This window comes from Stegodyphus dumicola, chromosome 3 (genome assembly GCF_044657685.1).
Source record: "Stegodyphus dumicola isolate Sdum_Otavi_A_Nest chromosome 3, ASM4465768v1".
In the NCBI taxonomy this organism is placed as follows: Eukaryota; Metazoa; Arthropoda; class Arachnida; order Araneae; family Eresidae; genus Stegodyphus; species Stegodyphus dumicola.
The window spans coordinates 201,034,680-201,056,492 of record NC_140770.1 but is presented as its reverse complement, the minus strand read 5'-3'; the positions used below and the strand labels follow the sequence as shown (position 1 = coordinate 201,056,492).

General features: G+C 32.3%; 1 protein-coding gene across 3 annotated transcripts in view; it reads left to right on the top strand.

Annotated features, from left to right (window-relative positions):
• Positions 1-18,784, top strand: part of LOC118204075 (uncharacterized) — a 184,892-nt gene extending 166,108 nt beyond the window's left edge. For 2 of the 3 annotated variants that reach the window (XM_085813752.1, XM_085813754.1), the window contains exons 20-22: positions 1,932-2,034; positions 10,082-11,477; positions 18,304-18,784. In XM_085813752.1, the coding sequence (XP_085669878.1) occupies positions 1,932-2,034; positions 10,082-11,477; positions 18,304-18,416 (1,612 nt within the window). In that variant the 3' untranslated portion in view covers positions 18,417-18,784. Of the gene's footprint in view, positions 1-1,931; positions 2,035-10,081; positions 11,478-14,703 lie in introns of all 3 variants that reach the window. The other variant, XM_085813755.1, reaches the window with a different exon arrangement.
• Positions 18,785-21,813: the final 3,029 nt, after the last annotated feature.

Sequence of the window (21,813 nt, the reverse complement as noted above, 5' to 3'; positions counted from 1 at the left end):
CCATTGCTCTGTTTGCTTTCACTATACTAATAATAGATCTGCGGCATCTATCTACTTTTAATGCAATTCAGCTTTATAAAGGCTGTTCTGATGCAAAATGCAATGAAAAGATAAGATATCACTGTCTGTGTTTTGTGCTTGTAACTTGTTTTTGAAAAGCTTAACTATACTTTTTCCTCTGAAAGCTCTGTTCCCATCTGTTACAATGTTTACTTTTTATTCCAGGACAAGCCACTTTTCTCTACACAATTCACAGCACACTGTAGCAAGTCCTGACCTCTCATTCTATCTTTCATTTATTCTAGGCCAAGTAATTCATCTATGATGACAAAAATATTGTTTATTCCATGGATAAAGACAAGTAATTGTGCAGTGTCTTTGTTATTTATGCTCTTATCCAGTGCTAAAGAAAGCCATGCAAAGTCTTTGATAGCAGTCTGCAGCTGTTCTGTAAGTTCATCACCGAGTCAATGTGCTTCACTGTAGTCTTTCTTGACAATGAAATGCTTTCATATTTGCTTCTTACATCAGGACATAAAAATTGCACTGTCTACCATATACTGCTGAATAAACTCGCCAGCCAAAAATGGCTTGTTGTGTTTTAGCAGGATTGTAGGCTACCATTAAATTTTTTCTGTAGTGCTATTTTGAATTGTTGATTGCTTTGTAAATAATGTTACTTGCTTCTTCAGCTTTTTCACATACTTTGGAACTTTTATTTTGCATTCTTCCTTAGAAAGTTTGCAACCATATTCGCTGTGTTTTGTTTCAGGGTGTCATTTCAGAGTGTACTCCTTAAATATGGTTATTGTTTCGGGACACAAACACACTCCTTTATTCTCTGTATCACTAAAGACATACTTGTTTGCCCATTTATTAGTAAATGCGCAACATAAATCACCAATTTTACTTTATTTCGGAAGGTTCATGGTTTCACTAAAGTAGGAAATTTAGATATTTACTGTTACTAAGACAAAACCGTAATTAACTAGATCGACAGGGAAAGCACTGCACATGCCTATTAGCATCGCTATCCTAGTGTTGCACTTTGGGAAGGAAATCTTGGCTTGAGGCAGGTTTTTCTGACTGCCTTAGTGGGCCACAAAATACTCTTAGTGAGTCCTTATGTGCCCACCCCTACCTATGACAAACAGCTGTTGCATGTTTTGCCATAATCCAAATAACACAACCTCCATTTTAATAGCTATAAATTCTTATGAATTTGTTAATAATTTTATATTTATCTAATATAAAGTATCATAGTTTTGTATATGAATTTAGCTATAAACTTGGTCTGAAATTTTTATGTATTTTTAAAAAAAAGTTTACCTTATGTCTACTTATGCAATCAATGCATATAAGGATCTGTCAAAGGTATGCTTTTAAAATTTGGAAATTAAACTGCCTTGGGGTTTTCAGGATTAGCTATATAAATAATGAATAGTAGTTGAATAATTTTCTGCTTGACATCAACTCTGTTAACTGTGATTTTATAGGTAGCTTTTAAAATAAGGGCATATATACATACATAAGAAATTTTTAACTTGAATACTTTATCAAAAACTCTTACAATACTTATTAAAAATTAATAATTATAGCATAATTGATTTTATATCATTATCGAAATTAATAATTATTATGAACTTAAATGAACCATTATAAAAGTCAGTTAGCATATAATCAGTCATATATGCATTAATTGTTTTTATAGTGACTTGCTAAAATATCTTAGAAATATAGTGACTTCATGGTTATTAATTTGTTTATTCTCAATTCGTTTTGTTTTTCCTCATATTTTGAGCCAAATGGTAGATAAATTAATGAATATGTATTAGACTATTTATATTATTAATCAAAGTTATAAAATTAAATAAAATTGAAATTCATTGCCCTGTATTATTTACTACTTTTTCATAATAAATATTTTATAGGGTTTGTATGATGGTGTCTTCTACTACGATTACTCATTTATTAAATATGAGTTGTTTTCAGTTGTGTCAGAAGTTTTTTACTGTACCTCAAAGATTTTTAAAGGTAAGTATGAAATAAGCTTTCATCCCTTGTATGTTATAATTGTAGAAATATAACATAAAATAATACTTTGTAATGTAAAATTTCTTCTTTGTTTTAGCATCCACAGAAAATTTATTTATTTATAATAGATATTAAAGTTTTTTTAAAAAGAAAACATTTTTAAAAGCAGAAATAGAATGTTCAAGTTTTATTTAGCTCTCTTTTAAACTGCTGCTATTTATATTTTGAAATATGTAAGTTTCTATTTTTATATTTGTAGTTGCTCTCTTTCATGTTTAATGCAAGATTTATAATTAATTTTTAAATTTTCAGGCTTTTCCAAATATTACATTTAATTTTTATTTATTTAAATTTCTTAAATTCTTCTTTTCTTTCTGCTTCTTTTCAAATATTTTCAAAATATTGTTAGGATATGAGGGATTTGCTTCATTTGAAAAGTGCAGATGTAAGATTATTCAAATATTACTTTCAACTTTCTTCTTTCTTGTTGATATATCATATTTGTCTGTCATGAGATGCAATCAACACTTTTGTTCCCATTTTTCATTTCTTAAAATATTTTCTCTTCAAAATTTTCCATCTGCCAGTTTACTGATGAGAAAAAAAGAAACCAAAGCAATTCTCTCAACTTATATCCTATTTCATCATTCCATTAAAAAAAAAAAATCCTTTATCTTAAAAGCATGCAAATATGTTATTAAAACTTTTTTTCTGAACATTTCATAGTTTTATCAATACTACATTTATAAATAGGGCTTGAAACTAACACAAGATTTTATGCTAAGCTGCTATTTTTGCCTTACTTTAATTTTACATGTTACTCTCAGTTAAGTATGGCATGACATACTTCTTTCTGCTCTTGAATGCCTTTTTTTTTTTTTTTTTTTTTTTTTTTTTTTTTTTTTTTTTTTAATAATTTTGCATCGGTTCATTATAAAAGTCTGAATCACCTTTCAAATTGTTGCCACCAAATGGTAAAGCCTTGCTTTTTATTTAAAGAAATTAAATGAAAAATCTGCATGAATGTATGTATGTTTCTCACATTGTGAAAAACAACAGTACCTAGACACATCAAATTTTGAATAACATTCTACTACTAAGAACTCCACTCAAATATCGGCATCTGGAAGCTCAAATTTAGAATTTTTTTATTATCTATTTCATATTTTGTAAAATGTTAACAAATTTTTGATTCACAAACTCAATGATTTCAAAGCATTCCATTAACATTGTGTGCATCTTCAAGCACAAATATTTTATGCATAAGGTTTCTTTATACTTCTTACTGGTATTATGTTGGTAGCATAGCAATGCAAGGGAGTTACAGTGTCTAACAATAGTTTACATCGAATGACTTTGAATGTCTGTATCGCTTTTCAAATCCGGCTTTAAATGCCATTTGAAAAAAAAACACCGTTTGGGCATAATATAAAATCTGAAAGCCTTCAGATTTCATTTTTCTTTTCTTTTCTTTCTTTCTTTCTTTCTTTTTTTTTTTTTTTTTAAATGGAAAAAAATATATTTCCTCATGCACCACAAAGTATTATATGAGGCTTATAAAAATGTAAGTAAAAAAAGGCACATCAACTTTAAATAATACAATTAATTCAAACATCTTTGACATACATAAAAAAGAAGAAGAATATATAAAAATAATTTACAACATTCAAAATAAACATCGATAAAATCATTAAAAGCATGGTAGGCTGAGATAAAGAAACAAAATCATGGCATTTTAATGGACAATTAATTTTAATCTACATTTCAATGAATTCTTTCATAATTAAGGAAAGGGCAGTCAAAAAGTAGGTGCTCTTGAATGTCAGCAATATTAATTTTTTCAAACCATGGGTTGTATCAAACTAAAGTATTTTGAAAGTTGATTTAAGTAAGATGTTTCACAGAAGATTCATAAATATGCTTTGCAGAAATATAAATTCTAATAGTATTGGAAGTCTATAACTTAAAATATGTAGTTACAAATGTTTTATAGTACATATTTGGTTATATCATACCTATGCCCATATTGCTTGATAGTAGCTGATGTACTTTTGTAATATTTACAAGACAGTGGATAGTAGTGACACAAATAATTATTATTATATATATACACATAAATAATTACTATGTATATACACTGTGCAAAAAAAGTGGGGGATAGTTGTATATCTCCCGCTCCACTGGGCCAGTTGGACAAATTCAAATTGTGTTTTTCATATCTCGAAAGCGCGACTTATGATATGTTTTAGATTTATATAAGGCATTGTTCTAATATAGGTATTTTGACACAAAACTGGACTTTTTCTGAAATGACGTGCTAATTTTTTTCCATATTTCGATTCTACGACTCCAATTATGCCTAAACATTACATTTTGTAATTTTTGGTCAGAAATTTAAAAATTTATCTTGCCGTGTTTTTTTCAGTTTGCTCCAAGATTAATTCACTTGGCAAACTTCTTAATTTATAAGCAACCTAATTTTCTTTCCATTCATTTCAGTGTACACAAGCGGGGAAAAAAGTCATCATTCATACTTTCAAAGAATTTTTACAAAGTGCAGGAACCATAATCACTCATAATAAATATGCCAAATTTCAAAACACGACAATATGTAAATTCATATACAGTCAAAGTCTTTAATCCGGACTTGTCGGGACTTTGGCGATTCCGGATTATAGATCATCAGTTTAAATCTGGCAAGATGGCATGCAGAAATTATAAAATTTAAAGTATGAAACTGTAATTTATGAAATAAAGAGCAATTATGATCTAAAGGGTATCAAAATTTTAAAAAAAAGCTTAATATTTATTTGTTTACTTTATTAAGCATGTCTTTCAACGCGCGCATGTGTAAAGCATACATTACGCATAGTCGAAATTAGAAAATTGCAAATAGAAAACTATTTGATGTGTATTCCTGATATTTATAATGACGAGGAATTTGATTTTAAATCATATCAAAGACGGAGTACATCGAGATGAAATACTACATTTAGTAAGGAATTATAAGCCGAATAAAATAAAAAATCTGCTCTGAAGATAAGGATAGTGCTGACAGATCAACTTCCAGTTCATTGCACACCGCGTCCCCGCCATAATAAACATATTTCGGAGGAATGGTCAGAGAATCAAAGGATATGCCTTTATTAATTTTTTGCAGCAATTCCACTTTTTGTTTGATTCCACTTTTTGTTTTGTTCGAAACATTCTTTTGCTTTGTAGATCCTTTGGTAGCTCCAGAATCGGAAATTCTTTTTGACATAATCGAAAGTTCAAGCTTACTTTTGTAAAATTGCTCATTTTGTAGATCCTTTGGTAGCTCCAGAATCGGAAATTCTTTTTGACATAATCAAAAGTTCAAGCTTACTTTTATAAAATTGCTCTAACAGTCTGCAAAAAATAATAAGCCGGATCCAATTAGAAGATTAAGGAACAACGCAATCTGCAACATTGACTGAAATAAATAATTAGATAATTTTAGCTTAGCTTATACCGTCCATTATACATTAAACACGCATGCGTAAACGAATGACGTGCATGTGTAAAGGCATTATGCGCATGCATTAACGCATTATGCATTGACGCATGCGTAGAAAGTTTGCAGCTTTGAGGTCCGGATTATAGTAGATCATTCTGGATAATGGACGTCCAGATTAAAGACTTTTGACTGTATATCTTAAGGAAATTTCGAATAAAAAACTCTTAATTTTTCGCAGGTATGCCTAGAAATACATCTACTTTAAGATGATGTTAAAAATTCTTTTGAAAAATTTATAAAATTTTTTTTTTAAAATATATCATAAAAAAAATTGTGAATTATATTTGGATTAAGCCTAAATTTCGAATTCTGGAAGATAGAATCAAGAAAGTTTTATAAAAAAAGATATTAATAAATATATATCAGATTCAATTAACATTGAGGAACTAAAATTTTGAGAGCTAATTTTTTAAAACCTACTCATGGGATACTAATTCAGAAGTCAAACAACAAAAATCAGCATTATATTTACAAAATTTTCACAGGACTAGTTTCGATGGTTTTACCGAACCATCATCCTCACCTGCAAAACAGCAAATGAACAAGATAGGAAATAATGATTAGATAAGATAAGAAAGCCTGGACAAGAACAAGCAAGTGGCGCCATCTATTGGTGAAACCAGAACTAAAACATAATTTCTTTAAAGGCCGAAGGCAAATTTGGATTGGAATTAGAATCGTTAACTAGAACAGAAAGATTTTTATGAATGTGAAATGCCTCTAGAAAATCCAGTTCTCCAATGGAAGATGTTTTTTGAATAATTTTGGCAGCAGAAAAATTGAAAGTGTGGTTTTCGGACCAACAATGTTGAGCAACAGAAGACTTCTGTGTTTCCTTTTTCTAACATATCCCTCATGTTCCTTGACGCGAAACTTTAAGGCTCTCTTAGTTTGGCCAATGTAAATAAAACCACACTGGCAAGGAATCCTATAAATACCCCAGGAATTCATATCCGGAATGGGGTCCTTGAGTATGGAACTCGGAATTTTATTGATGGGAGAATAAACAACCCGAAAGTTACATTTCTGCAAAATATGTGCAACTTTATAGCTAATTGATGGAAAGAAGGGAATGACAACAGAATTTTTATAATCTCCTAAAATAAGAGTGTGCCTTTTAGTGTGTTGAGATGAGAATTTTTTAACTGCTTGATTAATAATGTTGGGTGGAAAGCCCCTGTCAATAGCTATTGCTTTTAAATAATTTAGTTCTCCATCAAGGGCTAGTTTAGAGGAGCAAACTTGAAGAGCACGGAAAACATAGGAATAAAATGAAGCTAACTTTTGTTTAGTCGGATGATATGATTTAAAGTGTGGTGGAAGACAAACCGATGAAGGTTTACGGTAAACCGTAGTACTGAAGTTGGATGTGTTACGTGTGACCAGAATGTCGAGAAACGGAAGAGAATTGCAAGTCTCGAGTTCAAAAGTGAACTTAATAGCAGGATCAATAGAATTCGTTGTTGAAAGAATTTTATTTAAATCATCTTTATTACCTTCAAACAGAGTAAAAGTATTGTCTACATAGCGGAACCACGCCGGGAAGTTTAAAGTTTCAAACAATTTTGATTCATGATAATGCATGTAGATATCAGCCAGGATGGGACTGAGGGGGCTTCCCATGGCTAATCCCTCAGTTTGCTTGTAATATTTATTTTGGAAAACAAAATGTGTTTGTTTCAAACAGAGTTGAGTGAGAGAAATTAGCTCATCAATTTCGATGCAAGAGAAATGAAATTCGCGAAGTCTGGTTTCTAGACATCTTAATGCACCCTCCACTGGGACATTGGTGAATAACGATTTTACATCAAAAGAAACCATGAGTAAATTACTAGGAGAAATGTTTTTAACTTTTTTTACAAACTCTATTGAATTTTTTATGGTGTAAATGTTATTGTCTAATAGAGTTGAAAATCTAAAAACTAAATATTTAGCTAATGGATACGAGGCAGTACCTAAATTTGATACAATAGGGCGGAAAGGAATACCACTTTTATGAATTTTGGGAAGAGCATATAATCTGGCACAATTCGCAACAGATGGGATAAGTGAATGTTTTAAGTTGCCTGAAATAATTTGCGAAGATTTGATCGCAGTTTTTATTTTTGACAAGTCCGAAGGTGGAGGATCTTTAGGAATCGGATTATATGGTCCTTCGTTTAAGAGTTTAGTGACACCATCGGTGTAAGTGTTCCAATCCATGACGACTATCTGGCCACGTTTGTCGGCCTTTGAAATAATAATATCCGGGTTAGAATGAATTTCACGCAATGTAGCTCTTTCTGTCGCAGTTAGATTTGGTTTCAAAGGTTTATTATTGAATTTCACATTATGAGCGATAAGATGCCTAATCATTTCTTTCTGTGAATCTGGAACTTTACTGAACTTGAAACCTTTTTCGATAGGAGCCAAAATCTTTGGAATCGAGGGTTTACAGGTTTGTGAGAAGTTAAAGTTATATTTTAGAATTCTCTCTTGTTCTTCTGAAAGACTAACATTAGAAATATTAACTATTGGCTTGATGTTTACAATGGGAAGATTTTTTGAACTACTTGAACTGGAAGATTAGCTAAATATTTAATTTCTAGATTTTCAACTCTATTAGACAATAACATTTACACCATACAAAATTCAATAGAGTTTGTAAAAAAAGTTAAAAACATTTCTCCTAGTAATTTACTCGTGGTTTCTTTTGATGTAAAATCATTATTCACCAATGTCCCAGTGGAGGGTGCATTAAGATGTCTAGAAACCAGACTTTGCGAATTTCATTTCTCTTGCATCGAAATTGATGAGCTAATTTCTCTCACTCACTCTGTTTGAAACAAACACATTTTGTTTTCCAAAATAGATATTACAAGCAAACTCAGGGATTAGCCATGGGAAGCCCCCTCAGTCCCATCCTGGCTGATATCTACATGCATTATCATGAATCAAAATTGTTTGAAACTTTAAACTTCCCGGCGTGGTTCCGCGATGTAGACAATACTTTTACTCTGTTTGAAGGTAATAAAGATGATTTAAATAAAGTTCTTTCAACAATGAATTCTATTGATCCTGCTATTCAGTTCACTTTTGAACTTGAGACTTGCAATTCTCTTCCGTTTCTCGACATTCTGGTCACACGTAACACATCCAACTTCAGTACTACGGTTTACCGTAAACCTTCATCGGTTTGCCTTCCACCACACTTTAAATCATGTCATCCGACTAAACAAAAGTTAGCTTCATTTTATTCTTATGTTTTCCGTGCTCTTCAAGTTTGCTCCTCCAAACTAGCCCTTGATGAAGAACTAAATTATTTAAAAGCAATAGCTATTGACAGGGGCTTTCCACCCAACATTATTAATCAAGCAGTTAAAAAATTCTCATCTCAACACACTAAAAGGCACACTCTTGCTTTAGGAGATTATAAAAATTCTGTTGTCATTCCCTTTTTTCCATCAATTAGCTATAAAGTTGCACATATTTTGCAGAAATTTAACTTTCGGGTTGTTTATTCTCCCATCAATAAAATTCCGAGTTCCATACTCAAGGACCCCATTCCGGATATGAATTCCTGGGGTATTTATAGGATTCCTTGCCAGTGTGGTTTAATTTACATTGACCAAACTAAGAGAGCCTTAAAATTTCGCGTCAAGGAACATGAGGCATATGTTAGAAAAAAGGAAACACAAAAGTCTTCTGTTGCTCAACATTGTTGGTCCGAAAACCACACTTTCAATTTTTCTGCTGCCAAAATTATTCAAAAAACATCTTCCATTGGAGAACTGGATTTTCTAGAGGCATTTCACATTCATAAAAATCTTTCTGTTCTAGTTAATGATCCTAATTCCAATCCAAATTTGCCTTCGGCCTTTAAAAAAATTATGTTTTAGTTCTGGTTTCACCAACAGATGGCGCCACTTGCTTATTCTTGTCCAGACTTTCTTATCTTATCTAATCATTATTTCCTATCTTGTTCATTTGCGGTTTTGCAGCTGAGGATGGTGGTTTGGTAAAACCATTGAAACTAGTCCTGTGAAAATTTTGTAAATATAACGCTGATTTTTGTTATTTGACTTCTGAATTAGTATTTATTCGGCGTGTTATTGTGTCTTAATTACTCATGGGAATTTTACAGAACTTGGCAGTCTGGCATAATTTGAGTTGTATAATTGAAATATGGAAAAAAAAATTGTTATGTCATTTCAGCAAAACTCTGATTTTGTGTCAAAGTACCTATATTGGAACAATGCTATATATAAATTTAATACACGTCCTAAGTCGCATTTTCGAGACATAAAAAGCCCAAGTTGAATTTCGTTAATCGGCCCAGTAAAATGGGAGATATACAACTGACGCCCCCTTTTTTTTCCGCAATGTACCTGTAATAAATGTAATATGTATTATTAAATGTCCAGAAGAATTTTTGATGATAAAGTTAATTTTCTTAAGTCAGTTATCTGTGTAGCATAAAAAATTGCACTTTATTATTTGTAAGCCTTTTTTTATGTCTTCTGTTTTCAGTATTTTTATTCTACAGTTCACAAGACTTTCAGGTTGACTGAAAATCCAGTTAAGGAAAACATTTATAAATCTTTAAAAAATCTCAAGAACAACCCTGGTAATATTGAAGGAAAAAATGTTGTTTGGGAACCAAATAGGGATAATACCGAAATAAATTTTTTATCGTTGTCATCAGGTAGTAAATATCAAAGTGTGCACTTTCCAGGTTGCAGTGAAATTGATATTTTTAACTCATTACAAGAAAGTTCTGATTTTAAACCAAATAATAAAGTCACTTATTTGAATACTCATGAAAAAACTCTTGAGGAAATTGATAGAGATTATTTGTCTCTGTCATGCACAGTTGCCCCACATAATTTAAATATTGCCTTCCAAAAGTCTGAAAATAAAATCAAGGATGATTATTATAGCTATAGTGATGATGAACATCATAGCTACAGTGACAAAAAAAATTCTAGTTACGAAGATGAAGAACATAGAGATGAAGAAAATTGTAGATATAGGGAGGAAGAACTTTGTAGCTGCAGAGATAAAGGAAATTCTCTTCCATGCACTTCCTCACAATGTACCCAAAATTCCATTCTTGCTGAATCTGTAACAGAATTTCCTTTTGCTAAGACAAGAGAAGTTGCTGATGTCAGAAACTGCACTGATAATAATTTCAATATTTTTGATGATGCAGAGACTACCCCTCTAGATATTACGAATAGTTCCATTTTTATTGACAAATTTTGTAAAAGAGACAAGGAGAATAAAAATTTAGTTTCACCAAAATTAGTGAACCATTGTTTAACAGCTACTAAAATTGGTCCTGAAACTGGAAGCTTTGATAATGATAAAATAACTTCACTTTCGCAAACTGATGTAAAAAAGGTATTAAATCTGAAGCAATTTTCGTATATGCCTAGGAAAAAGCTAAAATCGGAAAATAACAATTCAGTTTCACCAAAATTAATGAGTTCCTTTAGCAATACTAAAATTAGCCCTAAAAATGGAAGCTTTCATAATGATGAAATAACTTCACCTTCACAAACTAGTGCGAAAAAGGTATTTAATCAGAAGGAATTTTTGTATATGCCTAGGAAAAAGCTAAAATCAAGTGATCATGTAGCACCTAAAGATCACAATATGCTTTCATGCTCTCCTTCATCACCTCTAGAGAAGTCTTTTCGTATACAAAAAGGTGTTTTTTCTAAAACAGTAGAAAAGCAAGATTTAGCAAATCATATTTCAGTAAAGTCTGACATTTCTGCATTTGATAACAGCTTAAATGGGTTTGAAGTTTCAAATAATCCTGGAATTTTATTCAGTGGGCCTATAAAGGACCTTACAAGAACAAAGCATGAATTTTGTAACACAGAAGTTTATTCTGAAAATGATTTCTTCCAATTATCAGGTGTGTATGTTATGTTTTATTTAAAGTTAAATATTCTTGCTAAAATATGAAATTTATCTTTTGTTTTTAAGTAGTTTTGGAGCTATAAAATTAAATATTTTAAACTGTAAAATTATGAAAGGTATTTTAAGACATTTGTAGTTTATAGAAGTAAATGCATAATTTTCATGTTTCATTAATGTACAATATCACAAAATTGTTTAATGTTATTAAATATTTTGAGTAATTTTAATTTCTGTATTAACTTAGAGACAAGGTAAGTTATGTAAGGGAATGTTCACTACCTAGTTAATGAATGTTGTGAAAAATATTGCTTCATGACTAGTTATAAAGACTGCTACTTACAATGAGAAGATGTTAAAATATACTGAACAAATGTTTCCAATAAGAAATAAAAAGAAAATATTTAATCTGTTGGTATAAAAATGTCCTACTTACTGCTTACAAAACACAAATGCAGCAGGTAAAATATATAGTGTATATAAGTAAAACTTTACCAAATCTATTTACCTCTTTTCTGTCCTTTTTTTTTTTTTTTTTTTTTTTCCTGCCAGATCTCTGTTTGGAACTGGTTGAAGATCACCAAGTCTGATCTTCAGTAAACATATGTCCAAAGAACTTTGCTTGTACCTTCTCATCATCATGTTTTAGAAATGTGACATTATTTGGTCGTTCTAGACCTGTATAACCTTTGTCTACCATTTCTAATGAACACAGTGATCAAGTGCATTTGCTTACCAAGAAAGCACTCTAGGTAAGTGTGGCACATGTTGATAATGACGAGGCTATTGCAAGAGACAAATATTTTTGAATTATACAATTTTGTGTCTCCTTGCTGGCTGTGGAAACGCATGATGCACATCAACCAAAATCAGTGGCGTAGCTAGGGTGGGGTAAGGGGAAACATCTATCCCTGGGCGCTGCATCCAGGAGACACCAAACTGGTCCTACGAAATTTTAGAATGAAATGTTTTCCATTCTTTGCAAAGGGGACACAAAATCTTCAGATATCCTCAGATGCTGAAAACCTTAGGTACAGCTCTGACCAGAATGGGTTCTCATGCCAATTATGACATCTATATCAGAAGTTCACCATCACTGTTCTAGACAATGCTGTTACTAGTTGTTTGAGCTGCGTTAGTATAGTACTTTTCTGCTTGAAGTTTTGACATCCATTCATTTGGCAAAATCTTCGTTGATTAATAAAGTAGGATATTCATCTTCCTTTTAATTTGAGTTTGAGAAAAGTGTAGCCATCTTAGTCTTGTCATCCTGTGTTGTTTCTTTTCGAGTTGCTCAGTGAACAGCTTTGCTTTACATCCTTGTAATGAAAGGTAGAAGACTGATCTTTTTAAAACTCATTTAGAGTTAATTTTGTGCCACAGGCCACTTCAAAGCACTTCTGAAAGCATGATAGTCATTTCTTGAAATTATTGATAATCCTCCATGGACTCAATGAGAGAAATTGTGTTGGGGAAGAAATTTTAGATTGATGAACTAAAACTCTGACACGCATAGTCCTGCAAATTTGGAGGCTGAATTGGAGCATTGCCCATGATGAGGTGAGCCTACAGAGGCATTTGTTTTTCCTTTGAATAACTTTTTACAGTTGGCCCAAACACAATATCAAACCACTTGCTGAAATATTGTCCTATTACCCAAGCCTTGTTGTTTGACCTCCACATCACAGGTAAATGAGTTTTCTATGTGTTATGTTTCTTAAAGACCACTGAGTTTTCAGAGTGATAGATCAATAGTGGTTGCACTTTGCAATCCCTACTTCTATTGCCAAGTAGAATCTTGTATTCCTAACAAGAGAGTAAGCATGTCCTTCATTAGCTCATGCCCTAACAATGCCTTCTCTTCTTGTGTAATATAGATTCTGCTAGGCATTATCTTTGTAAACAGGCCAGTGTCATCAAATTAATATATATATATATATGGAAAACAAAGCCCTTAATCTTTACAAAATCTCTAAACTCTTTAATGAAACCACTAACATCTTTATATTGACTGTTTCCCTCTCCATGTATCATAGCACTGTAAATGCGAGTCCAATTATCAAACCAGACATTGGTGACTTTTACACTTCACCTCCTTTGCTTTTTCTTGCCTTGTTTTTTGAAAGATTTGCATATGTATCAGTTTTTCCTTTGCATAAATTATTGTCTCTGATGTGCTTTTGCCATTTTTTGCTGTCATCCAAATCAAAAGCAATTTCATAATATGCTTCAATGTTAGTGATTCTTGTTTGGTAATAGATTTCACTCTCTTTGCAATATTAGCTGGTTTAATATCATTTTTGTTTTTCACGATCATAGATACCATCTTTCTTAACATACAATATGCAATAGCCAGTACACATGCTATGTTCATAATTTTCAATGATCTCTAATTAATTTTCTTAAAACTCATTGTTGATGAATTCAGAAAATATTTATGTGAAAAAAATCCAAAAGCATGTGAAATTTAGAATTGTAATGCGAGTTATTTTACTGAATAGTTATGTTATTTATGTGGGCAGTTTACTGAATGATAAACTCTTTCTCACTGCCAACATTTGCCAAAAAAAAAAAAATAAATAAATAAAAAATAAAAATAAAAATTCACTTGCTCACCCCTTAGTCAAATATACTATCTCTGTTACTATAGCAACTGCCACTACCTAAATAGAGTATCACTAGAGCATTTCTTATATTAGGTGGACTGTACGTGGCATTGTGTCGAAAAAGGTAACCAAAGGTAGTGCTTGCAAAGGTATATACCAAACAAAAATGTTTGCTTCCAAATATACCAAGTTGGATATATACCAAGATACAACTATATTAATAGTGAATACAAAAGTTGGAAAAAAGTTAAATATTTAGCAACTAAAATAAATGAGAAATTTGTGTGGCTGAATTCTGAGAATGAGCATCATAAACAATTAATGTACTGTGAGTATTATAATGTGCAATACTAAGCACTGAAATTGCTATATGAAGGAAAAAAAATCTCAGAAATCTAAAACTCACAAGAATGGTAAATATGCCATTTATATGTAAAATGACCCAAGTTTGGAAACAGAATTTTCTAATTACCTTAATTTATTTATTATGGAATAGTATCACTGCATGTGGAAATGCATGCACTTAAGTTTCTTAACATGCTATGTGAGGAATATTTTGACACAGTATATAAAATAACAATAAAGTATTATGTTCAGCAGCTGCTCATTCTTTTTCAGTGGCCGCCAGTGATGTCCCAGATGTCTTGGTGGCAGCTAAGTCTGGAGATATGGCAGGTCATGGCACCATATCAAATCCACATGGGCACAGTAGCAAGTGTTACAAGTAACCTAGCATTCCTATACTGAAAAACAGTTCCTCGTAAACTTTGTGAAATGGCCTTACTGCTGGCTCTGCAACCAAATAAATTAGCATAACATTCAACTATCAGTGTAACTAAGGAAAAAGATCCAAGGAGTCTGCTTACTGTATATACACCCTATATCATAATTCCGGGTGCAGGCTCAGTTATGACATTTTCTTATGAAGGCTTGTTCATGGCTATCGCCACAATGATTTACAGATTAATTTTCAACTGTCACTATTTCTGAGAAATGTTAAGACTCATTGTTGAAAGGAATGATTTTCCATTCTAACCTCCATTGCCACATAGATGTGCATTATGATAATCTTTGAGAATGGTGGTTTTAAAGGCAGATATTGTTTAAATAAATTAGACCTGGCACACATTTTACAGAGGTTCTAAAATATCATGTACGATGTTCTTGGAAACTGATGCATTTTTGGCATCTGTTACGTATGCTGTCCATTAAACTTTTGAGGAGAGCTAGGGAGATTTTCTTCCCTTTTTCCTGAGTGTTATTTTAAGTCCCTTACTGTTTGATGTGGTTTCTGTGTTTGAGCAGTATGTCTGTCTGGTGCATCCCAAACATGCCGTATGAGATTAGGTCAGTAGAATATGCAAGACAAGCCATGCATTCAATATCTTTCCCTATTAGTGTGTTACCCACTTCAGTTGGTATGTTCAGGTGTGCATTCTCATTTGTAAACAGAGTTTGGACCAATTGCAACATGAAAAAGACAGATATAACCCAGAAGAATTATGGTGTTTTCCACTGTGATGTCATTATACCTCTGTCAAAGGTTTAAAGAGAAGTTCTGCCCCTTGCATGATATCTGACCATGCAATTCCTCCTCAGCCATAGCAATCAATTTCTTAGACATTCTGATGATGATAATGAGTTCTTCTCTCTCTTCATACTAATTTGTGTCTAGGATCACTGTTAATAAAATGGGATTTCGTCAGAGGACATTACTCTGCAGCTGACCCCAACAAATATGCTCCTTACACCAAATGTAATCTTTCCAGATAATGATGTAGTATGAATATTATACTATATTCCATAGTAGAATGCATGCATATAAACCAACATTATACCAAGAAATATTTTTGCAGATATGCGAGTGCTGATAGCTTTGGCAGTGTCTGTGTCTATCTAGCCAGTGCTAGTATTTCAGTTCCTTTTTGCTTCTAGGGTGACATATCTATCCTTTTTAGATATGATGATCCTTCCACAGCCTCCAACCTGCTTTTATGCAGCACTTACACCTTTAGCAGCATTCTTTAAAGCTGCGATGGTATAAAGGGCATAAGTGGTTTAAGCCGAGCTGTGTTGCTAGGCAACCAGTCTATGCTACATCACAAAATCTGGTTTAGGGCTCTTAGCATAAAGTTCGAAGTTTCCAACTTTATGCTGACTTAAGATAAGCATCAACTAATAAGAGCGAACGCACGAAACCTGAATGGGAAAACAGAGCGGGAAAGCTGTAGACACATCCAAACACATGTGCAAATTTAGCTTCTGTAATTCAGTGTGGCTTAGATCCTGTGTCGCAGCTGTGAACGGAACTCTTGCATAAGATAATGCTCTTTAACATGCTTACTGCTGTGGCGACTTGAATAACACTTTACACTGCTGTGAGCAATCCAGCTACTTGGCCACAACTCTTAAGCTCTCAAATGATGTCTTACAGACATTCTGCAGTCAATACTTGCTGTTAAATTTCAAAATTCATAGTAATATTTTCAGAAACTGATAATGTGATTTTTCTTTCAAGATTTTCTGCTTGCACTTATGAATAAAAAACAACTCCAGCTTTAACTAACACTTTTGCCAAATTATCATGCTTTGTAAAATGTGATCAGGCTGTCTGAATTATTGTCACCATAGGTGCATGATGCATGAAAATCAACTGAAATGCCCCTTGAGGTAAGAAGTATAATGCTGATAGAGGACGGTTATCAATTGTCACATGATGCTGCGGGAACATGTAAATAGTCTTAGAGGTATTTTGAGCAGTTATGAGTTTGATTTCTAAAAATACTGGAAAACTATGAAAATTATCAAAGAAACTAAAAATTAAAATAAAGAAACATTTTTGATCATATTAAGCAGATGCATACACAAACACAAGTGTTCTGCCTTTTGCACAGATAAGAGATCCTGCTCTGCAATAACCTTTATAGTACCAATTTTTTCTGTCATTGTGCAGTTGATGGAAATAAAATTTTCATAAATTAGTTGTTGGGCAATGTATTTATCTCAACAGATGTTTTTCTCTGGCCATTGCTGGTTGTGATCCTAATCTGTTGTTCTTGCAACCACTGGAATCAATTATACATATTGAACAGTGTCCTTATATATTGTTCTATCTTGAACAGTGTTGCTGGGCAATTCTATGTTGAACATTTCAACTTAATTGTATAGCAATTAATAAGAGGGATAAACTGACATCTCTGAATTTAGAGATTCTGTTTTTCTCTGTTTGAGATAAGTGATGGTAACTAGCACATTGACAAACTCAAGATGTCTTGATGTCATTCCATAAGACTTAATCGAATTTCTGAAATCTTGTATGGCAGAAAAAATTAGATTCAATAAGGCTTTCATATATCTAAACCTTTCTTACAAGTTGAGTATTGTAGTTTAGTGCTTAAGAACATGATCATTTGCAAGCCTTAGCTACACTAAAGAACTCCCAAATCGCATAAACTTATTTTTGCTTCTTGGTATTACAACTTCAAGATGTATTAATCCTTCATGTATAATATTTGTAATGAAGTACGATACATTCATCTATAATGTTAATCTTTGTTTAATCACAAATTGATATTTCTTTTATGTTACAATTTATAAACTGCAAAGTTTGTAGAAGCTGGGGAAGATGCAGGTTTGTATTTTGCCTAAAAATGAAGTAGACAAATAAATTTTAGAATTAATGCATTCATTTATGTTTTCAAGTTTATAATCAATCCTTTTACATTTGAAAATGATTTTGAGTTTTCAAGAACTCGGACAATTTCACGATGATTCAACATATCTTTTGAAGTTAGTTTTTAAAGTATGAAGCACTGAATTACAGTTACAGCTAGGTTATTTTGGTCTTCCATAGAGGTGATAGGTCATCTTTTAGAAGGATAATTGTTCAGTGTCAAGCAATTATATTCTGAGGAATACTAGTCATTTTTAGAGTATGTGACCTAAACATTTTCATTATAGTATTTTATATTCTTAAGTTGTAGGCAAATTTCAAGTGAAAATTTGATCTCTTTACACATGCTCATAAAACATTTTTTTTTTTTTTAATGCAGAAAGGTCCATTGCCATATTTAATGCATTAAAATTTATTTTAAATATTGCTATTTCTTATTTATTTCTTCAGTATGCCAAATAAGTTAATGAATCATTTCAATTTTGAAATCTTTCTGGTATTACAAAAGTCAGTTGTTATAAAAAATGTGGATTGGTACTTTACAGATTCACCTTCCGTTTCAATGGAGAGTATTTCATTAACTCCCAGGCAAACTAGAAGACTTAGGTATGAAAAATTACCTGGATATAAAGGACAAACTCGACTTGTTTTCCAGTGATTAATATAACAGTACTAACTTTATTGTTAATTTTAGTTTTTATAAATTTATCATTATTTTCCTTAAAGTGTTGTTTTTAAAGTATTTTTTGGCCTTTTAAAATTTGAATATATTGTATAATGAAGCTTGATTTAGTATATTAATCATTTTACTTTTATTTATATATTATGTGTTTGTTTACAATTTTTGCTCATTTGTTTATTAAAAGCCTAAAGAAGCTTCAAGGAGCACTTTAATTTTTTTTTTTTTTTTTTTTAAGAATTTTTAAAAGATTTGCTTAAATAAAGATTTTATTTCTAAAAGCCTATTCTAAAAGTATTATTAAGAGAGGAAAACACAAAATTTCACACTTATTTGAAACACAAAATTAATAAGCAAGAAACATATTTTCTCTGGCATTTGTGCTAATGGCATATCTGAATAAAAATAAATAAATAAAAATCTATTGTCTTCCTCTTTATAAGGATCAGTGCATTGAGCAAACCCTTGCTATAGCACCTCATGCCCAGAATCCTCTAAGTTTAGAGTTTCCAGACGTCCAGTTTTTGAAGAGTGCATTCATTGTCCTGAAACAGTATTTTCAGGATGCCAGTTTGTTCCCATTTTCTTTGTTAAGGGGCCCTCCTCCGAAAAAAGAACCAATTTTGTCTCAAAACACCTATATTAGAACAATATATATAAATATATCTATATTAGAACCTAAATTTAAACAAATTTAAATTTTAACAAACATGTATATACGTAAAAAATATATAAATCTAATACATATCTTACAGTAGAACAGGAGATATAGAACTCTTTTTTTTTTTTTTTTTTTTTTTTTTACACAGTGTACATAATTTGCATGTATATGAAGTATGATGTTTTTTCCACGTATTTTGCAGACTACTACATTTTTTGTGAATACTTTGATTTTCTCGACTGTGCGATTCTTTCTCGCTGGTGTGTTACTATGTAACCTTAAAGCCTATAAGGGAGGATCAGGGTGAGCTATTACATGGTAAATTTTCGGAATTATAATGTTCAGTAGCAAAAGCAATCCATTCTTCTGCCAGAATTTGTAAGAATTTCGAAAAAGTTATTTTCATATTTAACTTGAGCTTATAATACAAAATAAATAAATTGAAAAGTATGCAAAGTAAAGAAACTTTAAAACTCCATTTGATAGATTTTTGCAGAAATGAATAATATGAAAGATATTGATTAGTAGACATGTTGATCGTATTTCATTATGCACTCAGGCTTACGAACTTGCTGTCTAGTTTTTTTTAGTCATTTTTTCAGTCTCGACGATATCAGCATTGTGTAAGGTGGATACCATTCTAACATCTCGTTTATCTTTCCATTTGAGAACTAGTACTTCACCTTTACACTGAAAACCAAATTTACCTATTTCCAATTGGATATCATTCAGTTTCTTTGGAAAACCCCTATTCCTATGTATAACGAATTTTCTTCTTCAATAAGTTTTCAGCTATTATAGTAATTGTTTATGTATATATTATGGTGTGGAAGTCTGGAACATAGGAAAATGTTTAACACCGTTCTGACTCCAAAAAGATTAATATTTATTTACATTTTTTGGATATAGACTAATACAGGCAGAAAATCATCGTTCTTTTTCTTGTCGAAGTTTTACTGTTGCCACTCTGGCTAAAAGAAAATTGCATGCGAGAAGTTTCACAGATGAAGCTTTATTAACGCGAATGATGTCGCCACACACCCCCTTCCCAGTGATAGCCTTATACCTCGTACTCTTTCAGGTATGCCGGAAATCTCACCCTTCGTCCAGCTTTTGTGTTTCTAGGATGAATATCTTAAGAAGAATCATTGTTTCTAGGAAGTGGAGGTAAGATTTTGGAGTTATCAGCTTCATGTGTCTGGTGTGTGTGTGTGTGGTGTATTTAATTATGGCAAAGCACACTAGGGCTATCTGCCTAAGGGGAGGGATGCCTTCATGGATGACTTTCTAAGGGAAACTGGCTCGTATACACGTTACACATGGGGAAAACCACGAAAACACCCATGCAGCCAGCCCGTTCGCGGGATTCGAACCTCAGACCGAACTACCAGTGTTCAGCGACTTTACCGCTCGGCCGCTGGTGGGCCCTTTGTGTGTCTGGAGATTTGTTGTTATTTCGTTCTTGAGAAAGTCGATCTATCGATATCCTTTTAATGTTACCTGAAACTTCCACATCGAAAAATTTCTCAAGACTTTTTTAACTAAATATGGTCCGAGATAGGGTGGATGAAGAGAAGGTGAAATTATGTTATTATAGATGAATACGTGTGAACAATTTGCTGTCCTTGTGCATGAATTTTTTTTTTTTTTTTTTTTTTTTTTTTTTTTTTTTTTTTATGGTTAGTTGTTGGTTTTAGGTTTTGGATGTGACTCTGCAATTTTTGTATAAAATCTGAATGCGTAACAGTGGGTACATAACTGAAAAATTCTCCAAGCAAACAGATTAGTGAACCATAGACAAGTTCAGAAAAACAATGCAAATCCTCTTTAATGGCGGTTCGAATGCCAAGGTAAATCAAAGGTAGAACATCAGTCCAAGAATTTGACGTTTGCAGGTGGGATTTTAGGCTGTTTTTCAAGGTTCAATGTTGTCATTCGATTAACCTATTAGATTGTGGATGATAAGCCGTGGTGCTGTTAGCCTTGAAACCTAGGTATTTGCTCAAGGATCTGAAGAGTTCGCTGTCAAATTCCCGACCTTGGTCAGATGTTATCTTCTTTGGGATTCCAAATCTCGAAATCCAAGTCGCGATGAGGACATGTGCGACGGACTCTGCAGTTTGGTCTTCCAGAGGTACAGCTTCAATCCACCGAGTGAATCTATCGATGATGGTAAGCAGGTACCTTTGCAAGATGGTAAAGGGCCAACAATATCGATATTAAGATGCTTGAAACATTGATTGGGAACTTTGAAGTCAGCAGCTGGAGCATGGGTATGTTTGTGTATTTTGGCTCATTGGCATTGCAAAGATGCTCTAGACCACAGCTGACAGTCTTTGTTTACGCCAGGCCAAATGAATCTTTTTGTCACCAGCTTCGTTGCACGAATTCCAGGATGGGATAAGTTATGTATAGAGAAAAATACTTGTTCGCAAAATTCTTTAGGAATGTATGGCCTCTTAAAATTAGCGGAAGTATCACAATAAATTTTCTTATTTCTGTCTGGAATAGGAATTTGTACTATTTTGAAACGGAAATTTGATTTAAGAATCCTGAAGTCTGCATCCTCCTGGCAATAACTGTATAATCAATTGGAGCTGGGATAGCGATAGTGTCGATCCTCGATTAGCGTGTCAGCTACAATGTTTTCTTCTCCAGAAAAATGTAGCAAATATCTGTAGTGAATTCTGCAATGTAGTTCAACTGCTGTACTTG